The sequence below is a fragment of the Phyllostomus discolor genome, chromosome 10 (genome assembly GCF_004126475.2).
Source record: "Phyllostomus discolor isolate MPI-MPIP mPhyDis1 chromosome 10, mPhyDis1.pri.v3, whole genome shotgun sequence".
NCBI classification, from domain to species: domain Eukaryota; kingdom Metazoa; phylum Chordata; class Mammalia; order Chiroptera; family Phyllostomidae; genus Phyllostomus; species Phyllostomus discolor.
Genome location: NC_040912.2, coordinates 21,227,648 through 21,251,776, shown reverse-complemented (window position 1 = coordinate 21,251,776; position 24,129 = coordinate 21,227,648). Strand labels below are relative to the sequence as shown.

Sequence of the window (24,129 nt, the reverse complement as noted above, 5' to 3'; positions counted from 1 at the left end):
AGGGCCACATAGACATTATTAACATGAAAAAAAAAAAAAAGAACTTTAAAATAATGAGACTTTCTCCACAATGTGGACTGAAAAGTGTCAAGAGGATGAAACTGGAGGGGGCATTAATTTAGGGAAAGTAGTTGGTGAGTGTGAGACATTGAGAATTAAGGCAATGAATGAGAATGATATTCATGGGGATCAAAAGCAGGTACCAGTTACACACCCACCAAATGGTGGGCTCCAGTGGAAGATGCCAGTGACCGCCTGACTTCTGCTACCCTGGAGCAGGGACAGAAGCTTCCCCTATGCCAATAGGCCATGCCATGTGCCCTTTGTCCCCAGAATCGTTCTGGGAAGGGGAAAAGAAGGGACAAAGCCAGTGGTGGGGAAACAGAGCAGGAAAAATCAGGTAGTTGCATGAAAGAGAAAAAGTTTCAACTCAGAAGAGTGAACTATTTTAATTGATAAAACCAAGTGCTTATTAGATCAGTGAGAATGGTGAGTCGAGAACAAGCTGAGATCAAGTAGAGAAATTAAAGAAAGGCGCTCTTTTGTAGTTTTTGGCAATGTGGGCATTGCAAAGACTAGTAACTTTTATATAATAATATAAAATGAACTTAGCTACCTTTACCATTAATTCTATCCCACCAACTTTTAGATACAAACCAAAAAAGATCATTAAAACTGCCATTAAAAATAACAAAATAAATTGAAAATTTATATTATTTAAAGTATGTTGAATGCCCTACAGTGTGTTAGGCACTTGATAATCAATGAGGATACAGAGATAAATAAAGCAAGATTCTTATCTTTAAATTTTTAACATAATATTTCTACCAATATTCTTAACCTGAAAGCTTTCAAGACAATTTCTACTGCATTTGTTGAATGCTTTTTGCAGTCAATGAGCAAGTTTGTTTTGAAATTTTATTTGGATTTATTTGGAAAGGTACACCTGTTTTTTGACTGTTTAGAAAATATTAATTATCACCATCAATATGCTTGCAATAATTCCTGCCAAAAAAGAAAAGAGCATGCATGGCATACATCTCTGTGCTTACACTATGCAAGATCAAATAAAATAATGCACATGAAAGCTAATTTTAAGCTGAAAGTCTGTATGCATATGTATTTCACTATTTAAACAATAACGAGGGTCAAAAACCTTCTTAGAACACAAAACACCAGGTAATTACCTAGGATCTGTTAACAACTTTATTCTCCTATGGACCCTATGGGCTCCAATTATTCAACTATATATTTAAAAGCAAACTGGTTTTGAAATTTAAAATATCTGTGAGCCCAGAATTGCACACTTTGTCCTTTGGTAAGAAGCATTTATGTTTCATTTAATTTATTAAGGCCCCAAAGAAATATTTATATAGCATCTTACATTTAGATAATTACTGTTTACAAATCATTTTATAATACAATTTCTTGCCTGACCTCAGGTATGTTTCCATTTGTCTAAACAGACATATCTACGTGAAGATAAATTTAAATCGGAGCCCTAAAGTACAGAATAAAGGATTAACTATGACCGAATTCACACTACGCAATGAAAACCATCAACCGTATATTAAATGAAACAGCTAATATGAGGAGGGGCCAAATAACCCAGAATGTATAAATATTTATTAAAATTATGTATTTATTCTTACATATTTAAACTTCAGTCACCTTCAAAGTACTCTCCAGTGACGCAGTTGACGCAACGCATTGATGGCATTGATGTGATACACCTATCAGGACGTTTTTGCCCCTGCTCAAAACAGTTTTTGAACTCATCAAATTTGATGCCTTTTAGTGCTTCTGCCATTTTTTGTTTCAACTCTTCCACATGGCAAAACGTTTCCCTTTGAGGGCTTTTTTCATCCAGGGGAATGAAAATATGTCACTTGGGGGCAAGATCCGGTGAACAGGTAGGTTGGGGCAGAGGGATAAATCACCTACTGTGCAATGGGTAAATGTATTGAAAGAGTCTTCAAAAAAGTTCACTGAAGCCAAATGCAGGCTCACACAACAATGCCAGCTGGTACACTGAGACAGATGGGCTCCTAGAACACTCATGTACCTAGGGAAGCCTGTACTGCAAGGGGCCTGCCCTCTAAAACATAATTCCAGGGTTTTTTGGGACCCCTCATATACGTATATGAATGGAAATGGAAGTAGCAATGTCTTACACATACAGGGACTACTACATGCTGGGCCATTTTCTTTGAGTTTGACCTCTATTAACTCATATACCGAATTTTGCTATGTATAATGCACACTTTTTGCCCAATTTTTTGAGGGAAAATTAAGGATGTGTATCATGCATAGATAGTACCTGAAATATCTTGTATATGTTCTCATGTTTTTTAATTATTTGTTATATAAAATTTCTTATACCATAATATGTTCAAAAATAAATGCTAAAATTCCTTTATAATACAAAAAAGTGACTATCTAAATATAATTACTTAATTGATTAAAATGAGAGTTTTTTCCTGAAAGTTTGGGCCAAAAACCTGGGAGTGTATTACACATGGCGAAATATGAATACTCCTCTTTCTGCTACAGGGTAGGAACTATCACTGTGCTTTTTCACAGAAGAGAAAACTCAGGAACAAAGAGGACTAATTTGCTGACACTTCGAGTTACCTAGTTGGTCAGCAAAAGAGCCTGGATTTGGATTGAAGCAGTAAGGTTCCAGATCATGTGCTTGTCGACACTGCAGTCAGTTCAAAGATCAAGCATGTCTTGTCTTTCCTACCACACAAATAAGGGAAGGTGACATAGACATAGGACAGTCTGGTCAAAAGTCTCTATTTCACGCATTGTCTTAGTTCACTATTTGTGTCATGCACCTGGACTTAAACTAGAATATGTTATATTTTGCAGGCAATACCCATTGCTCCGCAATTACTCAAAGCTCACACACCATTTAAGATTAGGAGTTTATTTAAATCCCTCATGCACTGTAATTCTCCATTGTATCTCTTGCATAGGACCTTGTCTTTCAGAACTTTAGGTGCCCACCCTTTTTATATATTTGAGAGCTACCTACACTTTTTTGAACATTTTTTCTCATCGTTCTAGTTTTACATCTCTTGCAATGGAGAAGGGTAAACTTTTTCTGTAAGGGCCACATAGTAAGTATTTTAGGCAAAGTGGATCTCATGGCCTGACTCACAAATCAGCTCTGCCCTTGTGGTTCAAACACGGCAATAGGCAGCAGGAGAAAGACTGAGCTTGGCTGTGTTCCAATGAAACTTTTTTTTTTAAACAAAGCAAGCAGAGGAATTGGCACATGTGCCATAGTTTTCCAAACCCTGACCTATCTTGTTATGCAACTGTGGAGAGCATTTATATCTTTCTCTGTCTTTTGGGAGGGAAGTATAATGTGAAAATGCTCTCCCACTTAAAGAAACCACTTCATTCTATGACATCTCTGTGAGTCCCTATCAAACCTGTACTTTCTTCTTGACCATAATGTTGACTGGAAAACCACTCTGAACATTAGCTACATTATGTGCATCATTCGATTTAACTTAACTAGATAACAGTCCTAAGAATCAGGAGTTGCTAGTCTGTTGTCACAGTTGATGAAATGAAGTATGCTAAATTCTGAATAATTTACCTAAGTTTTCAGAGCTGGTGAACAGCAGAAGCAGAATTAGGATTCTGTCAGAGAAAAGATGGTTCATGAACTTTGTATGACGTCATGGCATTGCTCCTGCCCAAATCATCTACACAGCCCAGTGTCAGGTTCAGACTTCCAAATAATCAATGCATTTTTAATATAAATTCTGCTTAGAATTCTTGATATTCCTTAATGAGGACCAAGAAAACTTGCTTGCATCATTTGAATAGTGAACTTAAAAGAAATAACTTCAATATGAGTTTTACTATTTGTTTATGTGCTAGAGAGCTTGGAACATTCAGAAAGCCATTAAAATGCATTTTACTGGTATGGAATTATGAACATTTGTCAAAATTGCTTTGTACAAAATGCCTTAGTTTTTCACAGCTGTATAAAAGCTACCTCAAAGAAATAAGTGCAGAATGAATAAAAGCTGGTATGAAATTTTTGCATATTATCAACAAAAATCTTTTTTACTTTTACTCTGCGAAAGTCCTACGATTACTTCAATTATACCAAAGCTTGTATTTAACATGTGCAAAGAAAGTATATGACACTTCTAGTACCTTTAATGGTCTTAAGTAAGGTTTGCTGGTTACTATGTTTCTCTAGAGATTACCTTTCCACAGGAACTAATTTTATATGTTTTCTAACTAAAACCCAAACTTTCATGCTGCGCACTCAAAGCTACACCAAACATTCTCAACTCTATTAAAAATAATTGAGTCACAACATAAAGGTGTTTTAAATGAATGTGCACTGAACATTCTCAAGCTTGGGTTCAGGAAATAGATTTAGGGAAGTTTTTAATACTCTGCAAACTTTAAGAAGAGGAAATTAACTTTGGTTATTTAAAGCTAGAGAAGATTGGGCTTTAGCACTTTAGGACAATGTGCTATCATCAACTCCAAGGCAGTGAAAGTCTTAAAAAACCCTCTTAGTTTTGTTTTAATAAATTGTGTTTCCACTCTTGATAATTCAAATATTACATAGTATTTAGTCATTTAAGATGCGATATCTAGTTAATTTTGTGTAATATGCTAAAACTGAAATGTAATTACTTGTAGTATCTAACAATAATTTGAGGTTTCAACCACATTAGAAATTGAGGTTATTAACATATTGTACATGCACAAAATGATTCTGTGTGACTTTTCAGAGATTAAATTGTACTCTGTTTGGACAAAGGAAGAAATTAAATCAGGATATGAATGAGTGCTATTTAATTAGGTAGATGTTCTACAAAGCATAATAACATTGCCTTACCTGAAAAGTTAATCAATTCTTCTATTATTTTTCCAACTGTTAACTTTCCAAAGAATCATGCTAGCTTAAAATTAACATTGTATATTAGTTGTATTTACCTAAAAGTTTACAGAGAAAAATATTTTACAACTTTTAATTGTTTCAAGTTTATATAAAGGATTAAATATATTTTAAGTACCTATATAAGTAACATGATTATTTTATTCTAATCTGAAACCTAATTATCACCTTCTTATCAGGGACAAGGAACAGCTTTAGAGGTAAATTAATGTACCCTATCAGTGGGACAGTTTGTCACTTTATTAAATAATCATCTTGGCAAATAAGATTATTAAGAGTTTCATAGAATGAAGAAAAGAAATGGGACTGACTCACACTGTTACATTAAAACTTACTTCTCAGAGGTTTTTGAACAGTTTACTACTCTTTCACTGTGCTGGATCCTAAAATAGAAATGACAGCATGAACTTCTCTTTAAAACATAAGACACAAATATGTCTCATATCATCTTTTAAATGTAAACAGAGTTCAGACACTACACAGATATATCACATATTTCATTGTACACAAGCTTCAAAAAGTATGCTGTGTGTTTTAATAACAAGAAATTATGGTATACTAGTACAGAGGGTATGTAAAAGAGTTTGCATTATCAAAACTAAGTAATTGTCTAAAATATACAGTTGCCAATAATTTCCATACATTAAAGAGCTTGAATGTGCTTTAAAATAAATGTTTCCTTATTTGTTTATCTATATAGAAAATGTAAAAAATAAAAAACTGTAAAATATGAGGTTTATTTAAATGCTTTTATAAGAAATATAGTAATTACTTATATATAAAATTATATTTTCACAAGATCATTAAATAGCTCTAAAACCAAAGAGGTATGTGGAAAAAAGTCTCATAAATAAAATAATCTATATATTGAACTGAAGTAATGCTACTATTCCTAAAGGTAATTATCTAAAAAAATGTAAAAATAATTTCTTCTTAAAATGTTCTCAGTTCCAATTAAAAACTGTTTAAGAAATTTTGGCATTTATTTAGCTAGCAATGATATAATTAAGAAAGAGTATCAACACTTAGTTTGATGGAAGTAAGGTCTCTTGCACATCACATTAAAACTGGTCTTGTTCATCACATATAATCAATTGAGTCATTAGGACTAACATACACAGATGGCCTTTGAACTTCTTCCATAGGTTGATTCGATTTTGGCATTTGACAATAGATTCTCAAGTCTGTTGGGTGGCATTCAAATATAACTCAAATTATACTTCACTAAAAGAGATACATACTTCCACAAGAGAAAAACTAGGCATAAATATCTAAATTCTGGCATTAAGACAACATTCAGCAAAAATATTACTTTGCCGGTGTGCTTATTAAGAAAGGACTCTTGTTTTCGTGATCACAGGGATTTCTGCAATGACTGAGTGCATGTGAGCCAGCGCCCTCTGCTGGCCAAATTCTTTTACTTTGAAGTACTGTACTGAGAATCTTTTCGATCTTTGCTTAGCTACTCCACTACAGCTTCTCTCTTTATATAAGAGATTGGATTTTAAACTGAGTTTTAGGCATTCTAACAAAGTGATTTTTTGTGATACTCACAATGAAGTTATACTTTTAGATTGCTTATCCTAAAAACTAAAAGAAAACAATTTAAGAATTTATGTCTAAATAATACATGCTTTTTGTAATGTAAATAAAAACCAAAACAATTTAAATAAATGCCTAACAAAACTAGCAATTAATAATAATGTACTTACATGTTAGTATAATTATAAACTATAATTCATTAGTGATTTTATGTAGGTTTCCTCAAAAATCATAACTATAATTTACTATATCGAGGATAGCTCAAATTACCCAAACCCAGTCAAATGACTCAGTTATCACTACTCTGGATTTTAACAATGCTCCAGGTTACAGGTGATGAGGCAAGAATGGCTCCTTTATTGGAATGGTCCCTCATCTCCATCCCAGACATCCCACCTAATTCCAGGCCAGTAAATGACCTATTGTCTGTGAAACTGACATGGACATCCCACTGATACCTCACATTCAATAGGCACAGAACCAAATTAATACTCTTCATCCCACACACCACCTCTTGGTTAGTATTGCTACCATTCTGCCTTTATTCACATGTTCACTCCCCAGTTCCTTCACACCCATATCAATGAACACACTGGGTAACAGTGAAACAGTTTTTTTCTCCTAAAAAGTCATTTCCTGAGTCCTATGTCCTTGTTTAAAGTCCTATGGTGGTTTCATATTACCTAAAGGATAAAGTCCAAGATTCCAAGGGGACTACCAAGTTCCTTGTGATCTGAATAGAATGAACAGATCCTCTTCAATCTCCTGTTTCTCACGTTTCAACTGTCTACTTACCTACCTGGAACTATTTACCCTCCCCATCACACACCGAAATGGTTTATGTTACTGTGCCTCAACACCTGATATTCCTTCTTTGACCACATAGTCCACTTGCAAAGCATCTATTCATACTGTAGAACCCTGCTTGAATATTATGTTTTCTAGAAAGCCTCCCTAGCCTGCTACTATACCACTACCACAGAAAATTAGTGTCTCATTTTTATTCCTATTTATGATCCTTTGATTTCTGCATTCATCTCACACTACTATATGTTTGTATGTGTCTGTCCCCAAATAAGCCATACACGCTAAGAGGCTGGAATGGTATCAGATCCACCTTCTACTCTTAACCACCAAATAAAAATATTTGGTTAGTAAATGTGTATGAAATTAATTTTATCTTGACAGAATGGTTAGTATCTTGCTAAACATGTAAATTAGGGCAAGTTATTTATAATTCTAATTCAGTTATATGAAATATATAAAATAGAAATAATGATAGTAACCTCTCCCAGTGTAGTGTATGGGTTATACACTACAATCCAGGAAACAAACAATCCAGGAAAATCATTTGGTAGAGTGTCTGGAGTAGTTCAGCCTTTAGGAAATCCTAGTGATGACATGTGTTATGGTACTAGATAGGGAGAATTCACCATGAAAGTAAGATGGCTACTAACTTGTGCAATTATTTTACATGGTAACCTTTCTAATAAAGAATGACACAGTTAATAGATATAAAGAAAGCAATAGAAACTTTTCATTAGACTTTGCATTCTTTCTTTCATGTAATATAGTAAGTTTCTGCTAGTTTACACATATTTAAATATGACATATCATTAGGTAAATGTAAAACAGGCTAAAATATTTATTTTAAAATGTAAAAAAGCCAGTAACATTTAGCTAATCGAATATAAATGCATTTCATATTCGTAAACTTACAGATTACATGCATTATACTGCATGAATGTTCTGGACCATAGAAAGTATTATCAAAATTCCAAATGACCTTTCTAATTGAATATGCATGCCTTAAAAATTAGAAAAAAATGAAATAAAAAATGATGATAAGTGAGAATAAATATATAAAAATACATGTAAAGACCTGAATATGTCTATGTGCAAAAATAAAACAAATTATGTTACAGCGATTAATAAACTTATCAGTAAATTAGAAGGGTGGCATAAATAGCATGTGCCCTGCTTAGAGATAAATGAACAGGTAAAGATTTAAACTTACAAAGCAGCTAAGTGTGGCGTTGATTGATTGTGCTAATGGGCTTTATCACACACCACGTTTTTTGTATAGTACCTGTATTTTTTATGTCATTAAACAGGTGCAGTAGAACATGAGGGCCATAGAAATTTAGATGTAAGCAACTTCCTAAAGGAAAAAAAAGGAATAAGGAAACTAAAGTTTATGAAAAGCCCAACTCACTCTCACGGTATACTAGGACTTTCACAGACACCGTTGATTGAACCCTGTTGTGCATTTTCCTCTGTTCCCCTGTGTACCAGAAGCTCCCAGCTGGACACAGGGCCTCCACGCCTCAGCAGGAGAGCACGGTCTCCTGGGCTTTTGTCTTTCAGGGGGGTGGCCCCACTAAGCCGTACTGAGCAGAAGCGAGGGCTGTAGCTTTCAGTGGAGGAACTTGGTAGTGATGCCGTGAGCCGTGGCCATGGGTATGAGAATACCTTTGGGGGGATGACTTCTCTCCTTAACTCAGACAAAAATAGACACTTCCTCCTGGCAGTGCTTTGTGCTCAATTTTGCACTTAACTGCAGTGATAGTGTTTACCACATTTTATTTTGGTTTGTCTTTCCCACCGACCTGCAAGCTTTTCAAGGGCAGGGAGGATATTTAATTATTAACCTTATTTATTTTCCAAGTACTTTCATATTATAGACCTGTAATAAATATTTCTTGTGGCACACATTAAAAATAATGGTAAAAAAATATGACATAATGTTAAGGGAGTTTGTGTTAGACTTGAGGAAGTCTTTTTTTTTTTTTCAAAATTTATTCCTAATCGCTTGGTTTTCATAATGAAAAATATACATGTATAAATATTGAATTATTTACTGAATAAATGAAATGTGAGTAGCCTTATAATATGAGAACATTAGGTCATAAAATGAGGAGTGATTAATTTTCTCTGAGTCAATAGTTACCTAAGATTATATATATTTGATGTATATACATAAAACATTTCAGTTATAGGGTAAATTTCCTATTTGATGATTAGTTATAAAGCTCTTTAAATACTTATACTCAGTTTCCTATCAGCATTTAGAAAGATTTACAGAAAAGAGCAAAGCAGAAATCTAGTTTTTAAAACTTTCAAAGACATGTAACACAGCAAGTCAAATAAATACTAAAATAAAATATGGAGGCTCATGTACTAAAATAAATTATGGAGACTCACACACTATAAAGAAAAGTCAGTGCTGACCAAATATTTCTTTTTCTGTTTTCAGCCAAAGGCAAGGGGCGTGAGAAGAGAGGGTACCGGGGGAAAAAGAGAGAATGTAGAAATGTAGATTCAGAGAATCTACATTTACCTAATGATTTGAAGACACAGGTATAGTAGGCCTTATTTAATATCTTTTAGAGAATAAAACTGTTCTAACATAGTTGTTAACTCCTTTTAGCATTCATTTTCAGTAAGTGTAAAAGTACCTTTAAAAACTAGCTTAGAATTTGGAGAGCTATCTGTACACCAATATTCATAGGAGCATTATGCACCATAGCCAAAAGGTTAAAACAACCCAATTGTCCATTAATGGATGAATAAATAAATAAAATGTGGCATATACATACAACAGAATATTGAATGTATATCTCGCATTTGAAGGGAGGGACTTTCTGACACGTGCTACCATATGGACTCACCCAGGAGACACTATGCTAAGTGAAAGAAGCCAGTCACCAAAGGGCAAATACTGTATGGTTCCACTTTCATGCGGTACACAGAGTAGTCAGATCCGCAGAAACAGAAAGGAGAATGCTCATTGCCAGGGGCTGGGAGCAGAGGATGGGAGATAGAGAAGATGTTATTTCTGGGAACGGAGATTTGGTTTGGGAAGGAGAAATGTTCTGGAGATGGATGGTGAAAGTGGTTTGCACAGCCACGTGACTATAACTAACGCCGCGAAGTGCACTCGTAAAAATAAAGCGGTGCGCTGTTCTCTTAAATATAGTTTACCACAATAAAAATAGCTGGAAATAAAAGCATCAATCAAATTAAAAAAAACTTTTTCAGACAAAATAAACATCTGGCTTCATACCTATGACTTTAATAAAAGTCACATAAATGTGTTTGTATGAACAAAAATATCCTATATTCACCATAAAGATTTTTTAAAATGTTAGGTGTGGTATGTAATAAAGACTGTATTTAAAAATAGAGCTGAAAAAAATTGGAAGTCTGAAAGAATCATATCCATATTTAAAAAAATAAACTTAAGAATAATAGCACAGGAAAAACATTGAAAATAGTATCACTAAGACCTTTATTTTTAATGTTTACACGGACTAGTGCAATTGTTACTTCATTGTTCATTCCTGTGCCCCACCAACCCCAACACAAATTTCTTGGCTAAGCACTTAACTTTTCACTGCCAAACTCCCTTGAGGTGACAAAAAAATACAAGTATCTTATGGCTTTATTCATATGTGGAATCATATAAAAGTAAAGTGACCAACCACCACAACAAAAACAACCTCATAGAAACAGAAACCCAAGGGAAGGTTGCCAGAAGGGAAGGGGGTGAGGGGACGGGAGTACAAGATGAAGGGGAGTGTGGTCAGTAATGTGGTGATGAGCTGACAGGGGCACAGTTGATTACTAGACTCTGTGCAGTGAGCACAGTGTAAAATATAACAGTGTCAAACCACCGTACTGTACACCTGAAACTGATCTCACTACTATAATATCATACACCAACTATACTGGAATTTTAAAAATTAAAAGATTATGAATACAAATATACATATTTAAAGAAATCATTTTAAATCATTTCAGATCCCTTTATTGACTGTTAATATCAGCATCATGACTGTAACATAAATCTCCACCCTGAGCCTTTCAGGCCTGTATTTTTGATACTCACAAGCCAGAATTATAAAATTTTCAAATCTACTCTCAAACTTTTGTCTCTAAAATCAATTTCAAGTTTTTGGTAGTTCAGTAACTGAGAATTTTGATCTCTTCCTTCCTTCCTGGAAGTACAGAGTTTGGAAAGAGGAAGGGCTAGATGGTTAAAATACATCAAGGAATTTACAAACACATCAAGCAATATTTCAAATTAATAATCCTCTAAAATTTTTTCCAAAAGGCAGTACTGGGTGATTTGGGAGCTCGACCCAGCTGGATGGAAGAAGGGAAGACTGTCCTCAGGCCAATCAATCTAAAAGGGAGGAAAGAGCAAGAACGGCACAGGGCAAAGCAAAAAATGTCAAAAGTCATGCCAGGAGCCAGATCATGGAAATCCCCCCAAATTATTAAGGATTTGAGAAACGAATGGGTTTGATAAAGGGAGGTAAATTGGCATTTTAAAAAGACCTCTACCAAAGAACTCTCAAGAGATTAGAGAAGAGAGTGTAAACTGAGGAAAAAGGGTACCTTAGAAAACTGAGAACCGCTAACAACCATGGCTGGGTTACACTGCTACTAGAAATCGGGCTCTTTGATGGGGTCATGAAAAAAGCATTTCACAGACTCATGTGGTGGGTGTGGAGCTGTCATAAGTCTATTCAGGTGGAAATCTGACTGAGTTTCCAATATCCCATCTCTCAATATCCGTCCTGCCATAAAAAGTCCAACTGTGTCCTCAGCAAGGACTAAACAAAGGACGGTGTCCAGAGTTTCCCCTTCATATTAAAGCTTAGTCCTTCGAAGCCCAAGCAATCTGCTGTGGGCCCTGGTTGGCTGCTGGACCCAATGGTAGCATGCTCCCACACGAACAAAGGAGGTGTGTGTGGGTAACCCACCCAGCAAGAGGGAAAGCTTTTCTTTGATTCCCTGAAGTTGTAACCAGAAGCTTTTCAAAAATAACCAATCAGGTCCCCAAGGTTTGTGAGCTTTTAATGGTTCCACATGCCTACTTCAGATTGGCAGGCCTCTATGGCCAAGCATCTCCCCCCACCCCCAACAATCCTGTGCTGCGGGGCAGACAGTGCTCCTGGGGAGATTTCCTGTGCTTTTAGGATTAAGTCTCCTCAGTGCAGTCCCGGGAGTGTGTGAAGGAGTCTGTAAATCCTAGAGCTTCCTGGCTAGGCAAGCAGGCTTATGCTCCCCAGTTTATTAAAGTCAATGTCTAATTCCCTTTGTTCTCTTTATTAATATCTAGCTAACTACTTATGGCAACACACACAGCAGATGAAGCAACAAATAAGACTCAAAATTTGGTATAAGCAGTTAAGATGGTATGTTTAGTGGACCAAGATAAGTTTAGACAGAGTAACTGACAAATCCAATATCTGTAAAAGTAAAAAATTAGTACATACAAAATATGTATGTATATGTTTTCATATATACATTATATATAATATATAATTATATGTAATTTAGTGACTCAGAAATCCTTTGTGACCTTAATGAGAGCTCTCGTACTTAAGCAGAAAGAGAATCTAGATTAGACTGGTTTCCATAACAGAAGAAATGAACAATGGGAAAGTGTAGAAAATTTATTCACAGGGTTAGGTTGTGAAGGTCACTTTCTGTAGAGATGAAGCCATATTTTGTTATTTATATAATCTATCTAAAGAAAGCTATATATAAAACACTACATGCCATTTGTCACCCTCACCAATTATCAGCATATCCCAAGCACCCTTACTCCCAGGTCTAGCATGGTGAATATATGGGTGACTAGTATTGTTCTCAAGGTCAGTGTCACTGATTGGCAACAGCTGGTGTCAGTGAAATGCAACCAGCGTTAAGACCACTTTAAAATGACCAGATGTAGAGGACCCAGAAAATAAAGTAAAAAGAAGGGGACTGGATATTCCAACAGAAGTGATGACTCAAGAACTCAAAGAGAGTAAGTGCTGTGGAAAGAGGGGCAGACATGGAGAGAGAAGGAGATATTTTAGAAAGACAGTTTGTTGCTGAGTACACCCACACCACACAAACATGTCTTAAAAGCATAAGCTATGGTTCTGCTATGATGAATGTTCTATGAACAGTGCCCCCCTCTGTAACATGAAAATAGCAATAGTTACAGAGTGGACTTGTTTTGAGAATAAAAACGACAAACATTGTATGATAGAAAACAACTTAATGACTTGGTAGAGTCATTCCTAAGTAAACAGCAGTCTATTATAATTATAGGCTGTGATATTATTCCTATTAAACTCTAAGATCCTTTAAGACAAGAACATGGTATTATTCATTGTTGAAACTCCTCTGATTGAAAAGTGGCATCTATGTCCTCTGCCTTTGAATCTGAGCAAGCTTTGGGCCACTTCAATCAATAAAAGCACAGTGAGCATGAAACCATGCTACTTCCAAGACTAAGTCAAAAGAAAGCCAAATAGCTTCTCACCATTTTCTTGGAACACTCACTTTTGCAGGATTCAGCTGCCATGTCAGATGATGTTACCCTAGGCCACCACACTGTGAGGGAGCCCAGGCCACATGGAGAAACATGTGTATATGTTTGAGATGCTTAGTTTTATGTGACAAGTTGAGTAGCTGAAGGGTGCCCAAATTACACTTTATTTCTGACTATGTCTTTGAGAGTGTTTTTGAATGAGATGAGCATTTGACTTGGACTCAGTAAAGATCACCCATTCTGATGCAAGCCTAACTGGCTCAATTTCTCTAGAGAACCTTGACAAATACAGTGCTCCAGTTAGGTCCCAACCAATGACCAGCATTGACACCTGGCCTGACAGTAGCCACGCCTCCAGCTGATTCCATCCCTTAGATGTCAAGTCACTTCCAAGGACTGAGTCTTCCCAGTTGAAAGGAGGCAAAGACAAGCCATCCCTGCTTTGCTCCATTTGAACTGCTGACCCACAGAAGCTATGCACATAATAAAATGGCTGTTTTTATTATGTGGCTTAGCGGTATAACCGATAAGCTTTTGAGTAGTTTGTTATGTAGTAATAGTATACAGGAGAGACATGTGGACGTGGAGTGCTACTGTACCAAAACCAGGAAAATATATGACCTTTGCTTTGAAACTGAAGGGTGAGTAGAACCTGGAAGGGACAGGAGGACACTGACAAACCTAAGGAAACTGTGAGTTAGGGCAAAGACAATATAGGAACAATGTTATTAGAAAGGAGAGGAAATCGAACGCTTATCCTTACGGTGGCTAAAAGTTTGTAACTAGAACATCTTGGCAAATCTTACCAAGATTTTTTAAGAGAGGGGAAGGGAGGGAGAAAGAGGGAGAGAAACATCAATGTTTGGTTGCCTTTCATGCACCCCCTACTGGGGACCCAGCCTGCAAACCAGGAATGTGCCCTAGACTTGGAATGGAACTGGCAATCCTTTGATTTGCAGGTTGGCACTTAATCCACTGAACCTCACCACCCAGGGCAAATCTTAGCAAATTTTGATGCCTTGTAAGTATTTGCCAAATAAAATCTTATAAAGATTTATAAGGTTATAGCATCTCTGGTGTTTTGTTTTGTTTTGTTTTGTTTGCTAGAAACTTCAGTGGGAAGGAGACTTCTCAAAAAATTAGAATAAAATTCATATAAGTCAAGATTTGATAATTTCTAACTCTCCTCAGAAATTTTACCTATTAAAAATATTTTCACCCTATTTTAGGTCTGGTACATACCAACATATATGTAGGTTGATGCGGGTTGCTCAAGTAAAACTCCCAGTGTTGTGAAAACATTGGTCATGGAGAAACACAAAACAAAATGTGAACTTGAAAATGCTGCATGTGGAGAATATTATTTTTTGTCTTTAAAGAAAAATGTTTGTGAGGGAACCTTTAAAAAAGTGAGTCATCCATTTGAGGTTAATATTTTAGAATTAATTATGCTCAGTAAGAAAATAATGTTCAACACAGGCATATAAAGAAAAGCATAAGCAACTAATGCTTGGGTGGAGCAAGAAGCAATGGCAAGCGTCTAATTAATTCCAATTAGCCATGCCAGGGGATTACCTTCTAGGTAAAATTACCTTATAATGAGGTGATTAACCTCTTTGGAAAGAGTTCAAGATAGACTAAATTGATACTTAATATGTTGCATAATGTAGAGATATAATGAAAGTCCTCAAAATAGTTCCCAGGGATAATTTCTACCAATAATCAATTGACTTTATTCTAGAAGAACAAAAACCACTTCTGTTATATTATTGATAGTGTGAATTGTAAAGCATTTGGATATTACAAATTAGGTATGTAAACTTTATATCAAATTAACTAACTTCTATGGCACTAACATTATCCATTCTAAAAAAAATATAACCACCAAAAGCTAACCAATTCCAAATCCTAGCCTATGGATTGTGTCTGAACATCAAAAGAAGAAAAAATGTTTGTCATTGACACTGATCAATGTCACAGACTCATTCCCCGAAGTCGGCTGTCCATTGTCTAATTAGTTTAGTGGATCCCGCCCGGCCCCAGAGCACAGCTGGTTCTCGTTATGGAGAGGCGGCCGCTGCTCAGGGGAGAGGCCCGAACTCAAAGGAAACAGGAGCTTCAGTGCCTTTAACACAAAAACACTTGGTAAATTAGGGATGGGATTCCTAGAAACAGTAGTTTTTACTGCTGGCAAAGCTTATCTTTGGTTTTTCCCTTAAAATTAATCATTTATATGAATAAGTTAAAGTCATACTTTTATATATAATATAAATTATACATATATAGTTGCTCTCAGCATCAAACGAGTAAGAAATGATTTACTGTAGTCATTTAATTTGACAAATATTTACTGAAAATCTCCACGTAGGCACAGAATCTGTAATAATGAGTAGATTTTTTTTTCTTAAACTGCTTTGTTACAGTTTATTACTCTTCCTTGTGGGAAAATACTCTACCATGGATTAGTCAGATGTGGTTTTGTGGAAATCTCTGAATTAACTATTGCAACTTCATAACTCTTGTTTCTTTATTTGGTTTCCTAGGGAGTGAGCGTGTGCATGTGTGTATACATGTTTCTCTGTGTATAAAATTTTTGCATAAAACACATGCAAATTCATGTAAAGCAAAAACACAAATCCTAGGAAGAGAAAGGCAAAATCAAAGAGGAAAATAGTATTTAGAAGATTTGCATGGGACGATACTAATAAAATGTAAGTATCTTGCAAACATAAACTAGAAATGAATGTTCTTTGGCTACTACAGAGAATATATCAGCAACGCTTACTTCAACATCCATCACATAGATCTCAATGGCCACCTTAACTGGGAGCCCTTCAATTATCTGTCACTGTGTATATTACAACACAGACTTTCCTGTTAATTTATACTTTTCTACAAAATATATCACTATCTAAGTTTTCTATATATCCCCGAATTTTCCTCAAATGCTTTAGGGTTTCAAAAGATTCAGTTCCAGCTAGATGCCCATCATATAAAAGGGGTTCCTTATTAAGTATCTGTAGAGTAAATAATGGACCAAACCAATAAGCAGATAAGCAGTATTTTATCTAAACTTCAGGAGCTTGATTGAAAGACAAACCACTCAATAATAAATAATTTAGTAAATAAAGTTAGTAAAGGTCTATTGAGGGTTAACTATGTTCCATGTACTGTGAAGATACTAGCACCCCAGATACAGCCTTACTCCATGGTCTCACAGAGCCTACTGTCAGAAAAATCTAGAATACATCCACAGAATGAGTGTAATTTTAAAACAGAGGAAATTTTCTCAATTAATGCAGTCTATGAATTTCTTGGATAATTTGGAAAGCTTGGGTTCTTTTAAAATTAGGATCTATTAATATATTGGTATCAAATGATCAGTGTACTATATCAACTTAGTTTTATTTTGCCTCCTCACACATTAGAGGGTCTTCTCAGCAAGACCCTCTAACATATCTGATAGCAAAGTACTCTGTTGATTTTCAGTTAAATTGCCTTATTTAAATAACCACACCAATTACAGGTTTTTAGTTTTATACCTGCTCATAAAAAGCAGAAATCAGTGCAAAACTGAAGCACATACATGCCTCTGAACTGGGGTAGGGGTGGGGGGCTAGGAAAAGCATTGTTGTCTCATTTAGGAAATTACAGACCAGATACTTTAAAACAGCTGGTGTGGACTTAATGAAATAGTGTCTTCCTGGACTACTGCTGGTCATCAGTGGTTGCTAGAACTCTATGAAGAATTTGAACTGGTTCCTTGAAAACAAGCTATGCCCACAGTATTAAGACATCTTTGTCAGACCACCAATAAGTTCCTTAGAGGTAGTTCTATTTTGCATATCATTTAAAGTCTTTGTCATGGTTTTACTCATGGAATAACAGAGTTTTGCATTTTCCCAAAATTATTATTAGCCTTTATACTTATCGTTTTAACAGATACATATTTTATGGTATATAATTATTAATACCAATATTTTTTAAAGCAAGAATTAAATTCCTCTACCTAAATAGAATCAGAAAAAGTGTGACATATGTGTATCATAAGAATGAAAGTATAATGGTATATATTAATAGTCAAATATTATAAATAATTTAAAAACAAATATGTACTAAAGGTTTTGAATACAGGGATAAATTCTTTAATGATTATTTTGTTTTGAATCTAAAAGAACAAAAATATTTATTTAAATTCAGTTAGATTGAAGAATATCTTAAAGTTTAGAAAGTTAAACAGCATTAATTCCTTTTAACAATTAACTTAGATTTACATAGAAATTTCGAAGAGAATACGATATAAACCTCTCAACTAGCACTCTCTTAAGCACTGGAAAAATCATTATCTTTCCCAGGTCTTTCAATTTCTGTCATAAGAAGCACCGAGAGAACTATATATTTTGGTAATTAATTTCCTTAAGATAATGTTAGAAACATCATGTTCTTTAAAATATAAATGAATTTCAAGGTGATCATGCTAGAGGATAATATTAATGGCATATGATTTATTCTGACAAGAGACCTGATCTGAAACACCGTTATTAGGACTACTTAAAAAAAAAACCATTTGCAAATTCTTGAAAATATAAAAGAGTGCTATGGCTGCACCTGCTTCAGTGTTGAAATCTGGAAACCTGTCCCTGTAAGGATGAACCTGTGTACACACTGGATCTCACATGCCTTCCTCCTAGAAATTTATTTGAATATTTCCATGTCCTAAATATTTTGCATTATAGTTTAGGGAATAATCTAAATGTTTCTAATTCTGAGTGAAGGCTTAATCTTCAAACATTTAGATCAAAATGAATATGTCTAATTAACTTGGTAATGTATGTAATTTTAGAGCTGATTGTTATCTTCAAATATGGTTGGCTAATGGTGTGCATCGGGCATTTACTATACACCTGGCATTCTTTGAACAGACACTAGAAACTGGTGAAAGTATTTGCTATGTTATTACTCTTCCAAATGAAATATCCCCTCTAAACTATACAACCAAGATTTACTCATGCTTCAAATTTACAAGGAAGTTGCATTAAGATATGGTTTTTACATTTTATAAGCACATTAGTGTGTACAAACATGGGTGTAAATGACATCTAACCACATAGTGGGCAGTGAGAAATGACATTAAGTAGTACTGAAATTGATAATAAAAATTAAGTAGATATATGTGAATAATGTCTTTATTATTAAGAAGAATTAAAGTTATTATAGAGAACAAAATGCATTAGCTTCTGACATGAAGGAAGATCTTAAACACTGGCATTCTTATATGTAGGCTGTCCAAATTTTGAGAATCACATAAATATACTGATACACCTCTCTATGCTTTTAATTATCCTTTCGCCCTCCTTCTCTCCCCCCCTCCTCTCTTTGCTGAATAAGTTTGTAGCAAAAATGCCTTAAACATTATTAAACTTTTATTCTCCTGTGAATTTCTTAAAGCTGTTAATGGGCTATTAAATTGTGAAAATCCTGAAGGGGTACACTGCATGCTGAATTTTCCAAACAGCACTTTTTTTGCTTGAAACATATTTTAAAATACGATTACTGACACAAGAGTGCTTTATAGAAAGACATTAAATAAGCACAGGCTAGTCGATTCAATAATATGGTTTTATGTACATTAATAAACATGTTCATTTCTAGGACATTCAAAATGTATTATTAAATGCTAAAATCTGCTATAAAGTCAAGCATATTCAGTTACATCGATTTATTTATGTATATTTAATAAAATAAAATTAAATCTTATGAAATGAAATGTCTCTTTTTTCTAGCTATAAAGAAACATCACAGGTGCAAATCTATAATTAGAGTGCTTTCCACTTAAATTTATGATATGCATGGCACAAAATTCAAACAATACACAAAAATATAGAATAAAATTTCAATCTCCACCAACCACTTCATTCCCTTTTCTGAAAGGGACCAGAGCTATAAGATTTTATTAGTCCTTCTAAAGACCTTGTGCACACATATACATACATATACTTCTTGCATTTTCTTTTAAACAACTTGTAGCTATCTGAGCAATGAGAGAAAAAGAAAACTGTAACTCCGTGGTTTATGACTTGTAGTGTAAGAAAGAACTCAAGGCAAAACCTAAGGTAGGTATTAGAAACAAGTTTTGATATGTTTTTGTAAAACACTTAAATAGGTAAATTTAATAAAAAGTCAGATAGGATCTCACTAATCATGAAACTATTTAATATGATGATTCTTATATAAAGTAGTACACTAAAGTTTAGATTTAAGAAAAATCTACAATAATTTTGAAAATACATTTTAATAATATTTATTTTTATGAACCTCTATGGAAGAAAATTATATCAATATGCTAGTATGTGATAATATTAAAATAAACAATAATATTCAGAGGCAGTTGCCTAATAAGTGGTCTCTAACATCATGACACAATATAAATCTAACCAAATACAGAGGCCATAGATCCTTTGGCTTGAACATTTATATGTACACAAATATGTGTATATGCGTATATATGATTTTGTAGCTTCATGGAATGAACAGTAAAAATGGGTATAACTGAAACAAAAGATGAGTCACTTCTTTGGCCCATTTTTTCCAGGTGAATAGGGAGGAAATAGCCATATTTCCTTCCAGAAATGGGAAAGATCAAGACCATAGTTGTCCCTATTTCCTTAAATACCAGAAAAAGTGTCAAAGTCTACATTTTGGGGGGAAGAATATTCACATATTGTTATAGTGACAAAATTGATTTTGGTCATCAAGGCTTTCTTTTCTTGAAGAAAGTATTTTAAAGTACTTCATGAGGATTGGTATTTCTCTGGTTTATTTTCCATTTAGCTGAGGCCAGTATTGGACAGACAGTGTAATGATTGGAGGCTTTATATGATATCTGTATAATATACAGGTACTCAGCATTATTGAATCAGAACCTCATGTTTTTCTTTGATATTTGGGATGATCAAATTTTCTTACTTAGCCATGTAAAAATTTCAGTATCTCTTAATCTTTCTTTTCAGCACATGACAATGGACTAGAGATGGCCACATTGCATCTCCCATTATAATCCCATTAAAACCTAACAGGAAAACCTGAATTTATTTACACGTTTGTCTTTATACTTACACACCAAGCCTTATTCCATTAACATGTGAAGCATGAGTACTTTATACCACATAGTGATCCTTTTTGTGATATAATTTATCAATAGGAACCATAATCACAATTTCATCATTTGAAGTTATCTTACCTACTGTTGAATTTCTCTGGGTGTTTTTCTCTCATGATGTGGAATCTGTGTGCAATGGAGGCATCCTAAGGAGAAAAACGGAAAAGAAAAACAGAATAGTTATGACCCTACCGTCTTGTAGAAAAAAAGATTAAAAGAGAAAAAATGTGAATAAATAATGTTTTTAAATTAACCTTTTTCTTAACAATGTCATTGCCAAGAGGATGTTCTGAAATTAGGCAAAAATGTATAATCCACGTAAATTTTGTGCAAGCATGATTTATGCCACCATTGGTCACTTGTCATATTTACTTCTAGGAATTAATTTCTATTTCATTCATATATCTCCTTTAACAACTGGTTTTGGCCTCAAAGTATGTTTAAGATAGAGCACTGGACATAAATGTTAAATAAAAAGTAGTTGAAAATACTGTTATACCAGAGCTGGAAGAGTAATCTAGGTGGAGAAATGATCAGGAAGAAAAGCTGCTAGTCCTTTGAAATTAATTATGGTTAAAAGACAGTATGAGGTGCATATCTGGTAAAGGCAAATATATTATACAACCTCAAAGTTATTAAGAGTGTTTGGATGTATAATTATTGTTTGTTCCACAGCAACTTTCTGATATATGTATCTTATCTTGCTTAATGAAAAAAAAAAACAAAGAGAAAAATTTACTTTTGGAGAATTGGTTTCAAGTGTAACAAGGCTCTAAGACCCAAATGGGTGAGTTCTGAATCCTAATGGATGTTTCTTCCTTTCAGGAAATCCATTCAGAGTTTCTATGAGACGGAATCCCACTGAATGTGGGAGATTGCTGGAATATTGTGATTCAAGCTTTTCAAGCACAAACTGTTCTTGCTGACTTTAAACAGTAGCCCCTGTTATTGCAAGGAAGGAGATACTTTCCCATTCTTCATCTACACATGATTAATCACTCCAATGAGAAACTAATATATTTACCAGTCATCTCAATAGCAACGGCGCTATTGTTGTGATTAACTGTTAATTTTGTTTCAGAGTAGAGATAAATGAAAAAGAAAAACCAAACACAAAGAAAATAAAGAAGCTGTGCGTTTGAGAGAATTTTGAAAACACTAATCAAGGATTAAAAGTCTAATGAATGAAATGAAAAGGCTAATGTGCTTATTCATGCATAACAAAGCATGAGGCACAAGAGAGGGACCAATGCCCACTGCAGATGGTGGAGAGTTGCTTTTCCCTACAAGATAGAGCTGTGACAGAAATGTAGTGTTTTTCTGTACACTTTATCCTCTAAAAATCGTTGAGTAATTGAACTAATCCACAGGTGAAAAGAATACAAAGGTATAGATAGCTACATAAAAAAACAACATTTATTTAAAAAGTTACCAAAAATCCCTCTATGTTTTTTTCTGAGATATAACTTTGTTATATATACATGGTCAACTTCCTTGTTTGCTAAGAAGCAGGAATATCAAGATGGCTCACTTTTATTGGTCCACTAGTTCTAAAGCTCAGGTCAGAATTCATGTAAAAATATTCTCATTAATAAGTCATAAATATATTCTATTTTAGAATGTGAAGTTGTTTTGTTGTGGTATGAAATTACAGAAAAAAATCTCAGCTAGGCTTTTCATGATATATTATGCAACATGGTCATTAATTAATTTTTAAAAATCATTTATTTTGAATTTAACTCTAATCGGGTTCAAAATCAATTTAGAATACTTCGTAATTAAAAGCATACCTCCAGCAGTCCAGTAAAGCAAAAGCAAAGAAATATGAATTAAGTTCTAAGAATGAATGATCAATATTAGTTATCCATAGGGAGACTATCACTGAATTTACTTCTGCTTAAATTATTTGTTTCTGCAAATTTAGAGAACTGAGACTTTTAAACATAGATTGTGTAGCACATTTTGCTTTACAAGCATACATTTTTGCAATAACAAATTTCTTCCTTTCCCAAGGAAGATAAAAAGATAAACAGGAGAGAGAGATAAGGAGAGAGAGAGAGAGAAGGGGGAGGAGGAGTAGGTGAAGAGAAAGGGAGAGAGAGCGAATGAGAGAGAAGCGCAGAGTATCAAAAGGACATCATGTAGGCAGACTGGATTATAACTGAGCAGACTCGGGGAAACATAGAATACCAAACAACCAAAGGCAAACTTAATATTAGTTCTACCTCCAACATACTTGGGCAATGGCTCATGAAGTCAACAGAGGGAAAAAAATAAACACCACTGAGGAACACTGGTGTGCCTTTTCCTTGTGCTGAATGGGTTCCACCACAAAAAGAAAGTTGGCGTCGCTGACTACAGGATTGATAAGGAACAATGACAGCAGGTGTTCATTTGGATGAGAATTCAGACCAAATTCTCATGGGGCCTGCCTCTGGCATAACCCCAAGGGGCTTGAAAGAGAACTCTCAAATGCTGAAACTTATCCAGCAGCCATATTTGGATTCTCTAAAAGGAGACCAAATAAGAAAAAGCTAAAATAGTGCCATTGATTTCTTTTATATAAATGTTGCCCATCCTGTCCCTATCGCATGTTTTAGAAAACAGAAATTAAATTGCCATCACTTCCACACTCTAAAATAGAAGAACTATGAATTCAGACAGATTTCACTTCTAGGACTGGTAACTTTGAATAAATTATTTATTGTGAGTCACAGCTTTGTTATCTTTAGAAGGGGATACTGATATCACTTTAAAGTATTGAGGAGAAGGTATTTTGAGAGTATTATGTAAGCAAATGGAATAGTGTTCTTAACGTGAGGGAAACTTTGGATCCTACTAAGAACTGTATGAGAAAACATAATTAAGTGGGAAAATACATCTTTTTAAAATATAGGACCCACCATTATGAAATATTCCAATATTCCCCAAATTTATGTGTCAAGTCAGATCTAATCCCAATATCAAAAGATTTTGGCTGGGCACTCAAAGCAAGAGTAACTTGAAAAAAATGATACTGAATGCCATCTAAAAGTATAAATCTTCTGAATAGCAATCAAGATTTATAAAAAGAATAAAATAAATAGGGAAAGTGTCTCTAGTACAACCAGATATGAAAAGGTGTTATAAACTAGAATAATAAAATAGTTT

The 24,129-nt window shown here is 34.4% G+C and overlaps 1 protein-coding gene across 2 annotated transcripts in view; it reads right to left on the bottom strand.

The window, feature by feature from the left end:
* The window catches only part of DGKB (diacylglycerol kinase beta), a 601,974-nt gene that overhangs the window by 248,053 nt on the left and 329,792 nt on the right, over positions 1-24,129 (bottom strand). For both annotated transcript variants that reach the window (XM_028525894.2, XM_036010554.1), the window contains one exon: positions 21,061-21,125. In XM_028525894.2, the coding sequence (XP_028381695.1) occupies positions 21,061-21,125 (65 nt within the window). The remainder of the gene's footprint in view (positions 1-21,060; positions 21,126-24,129) is intronic.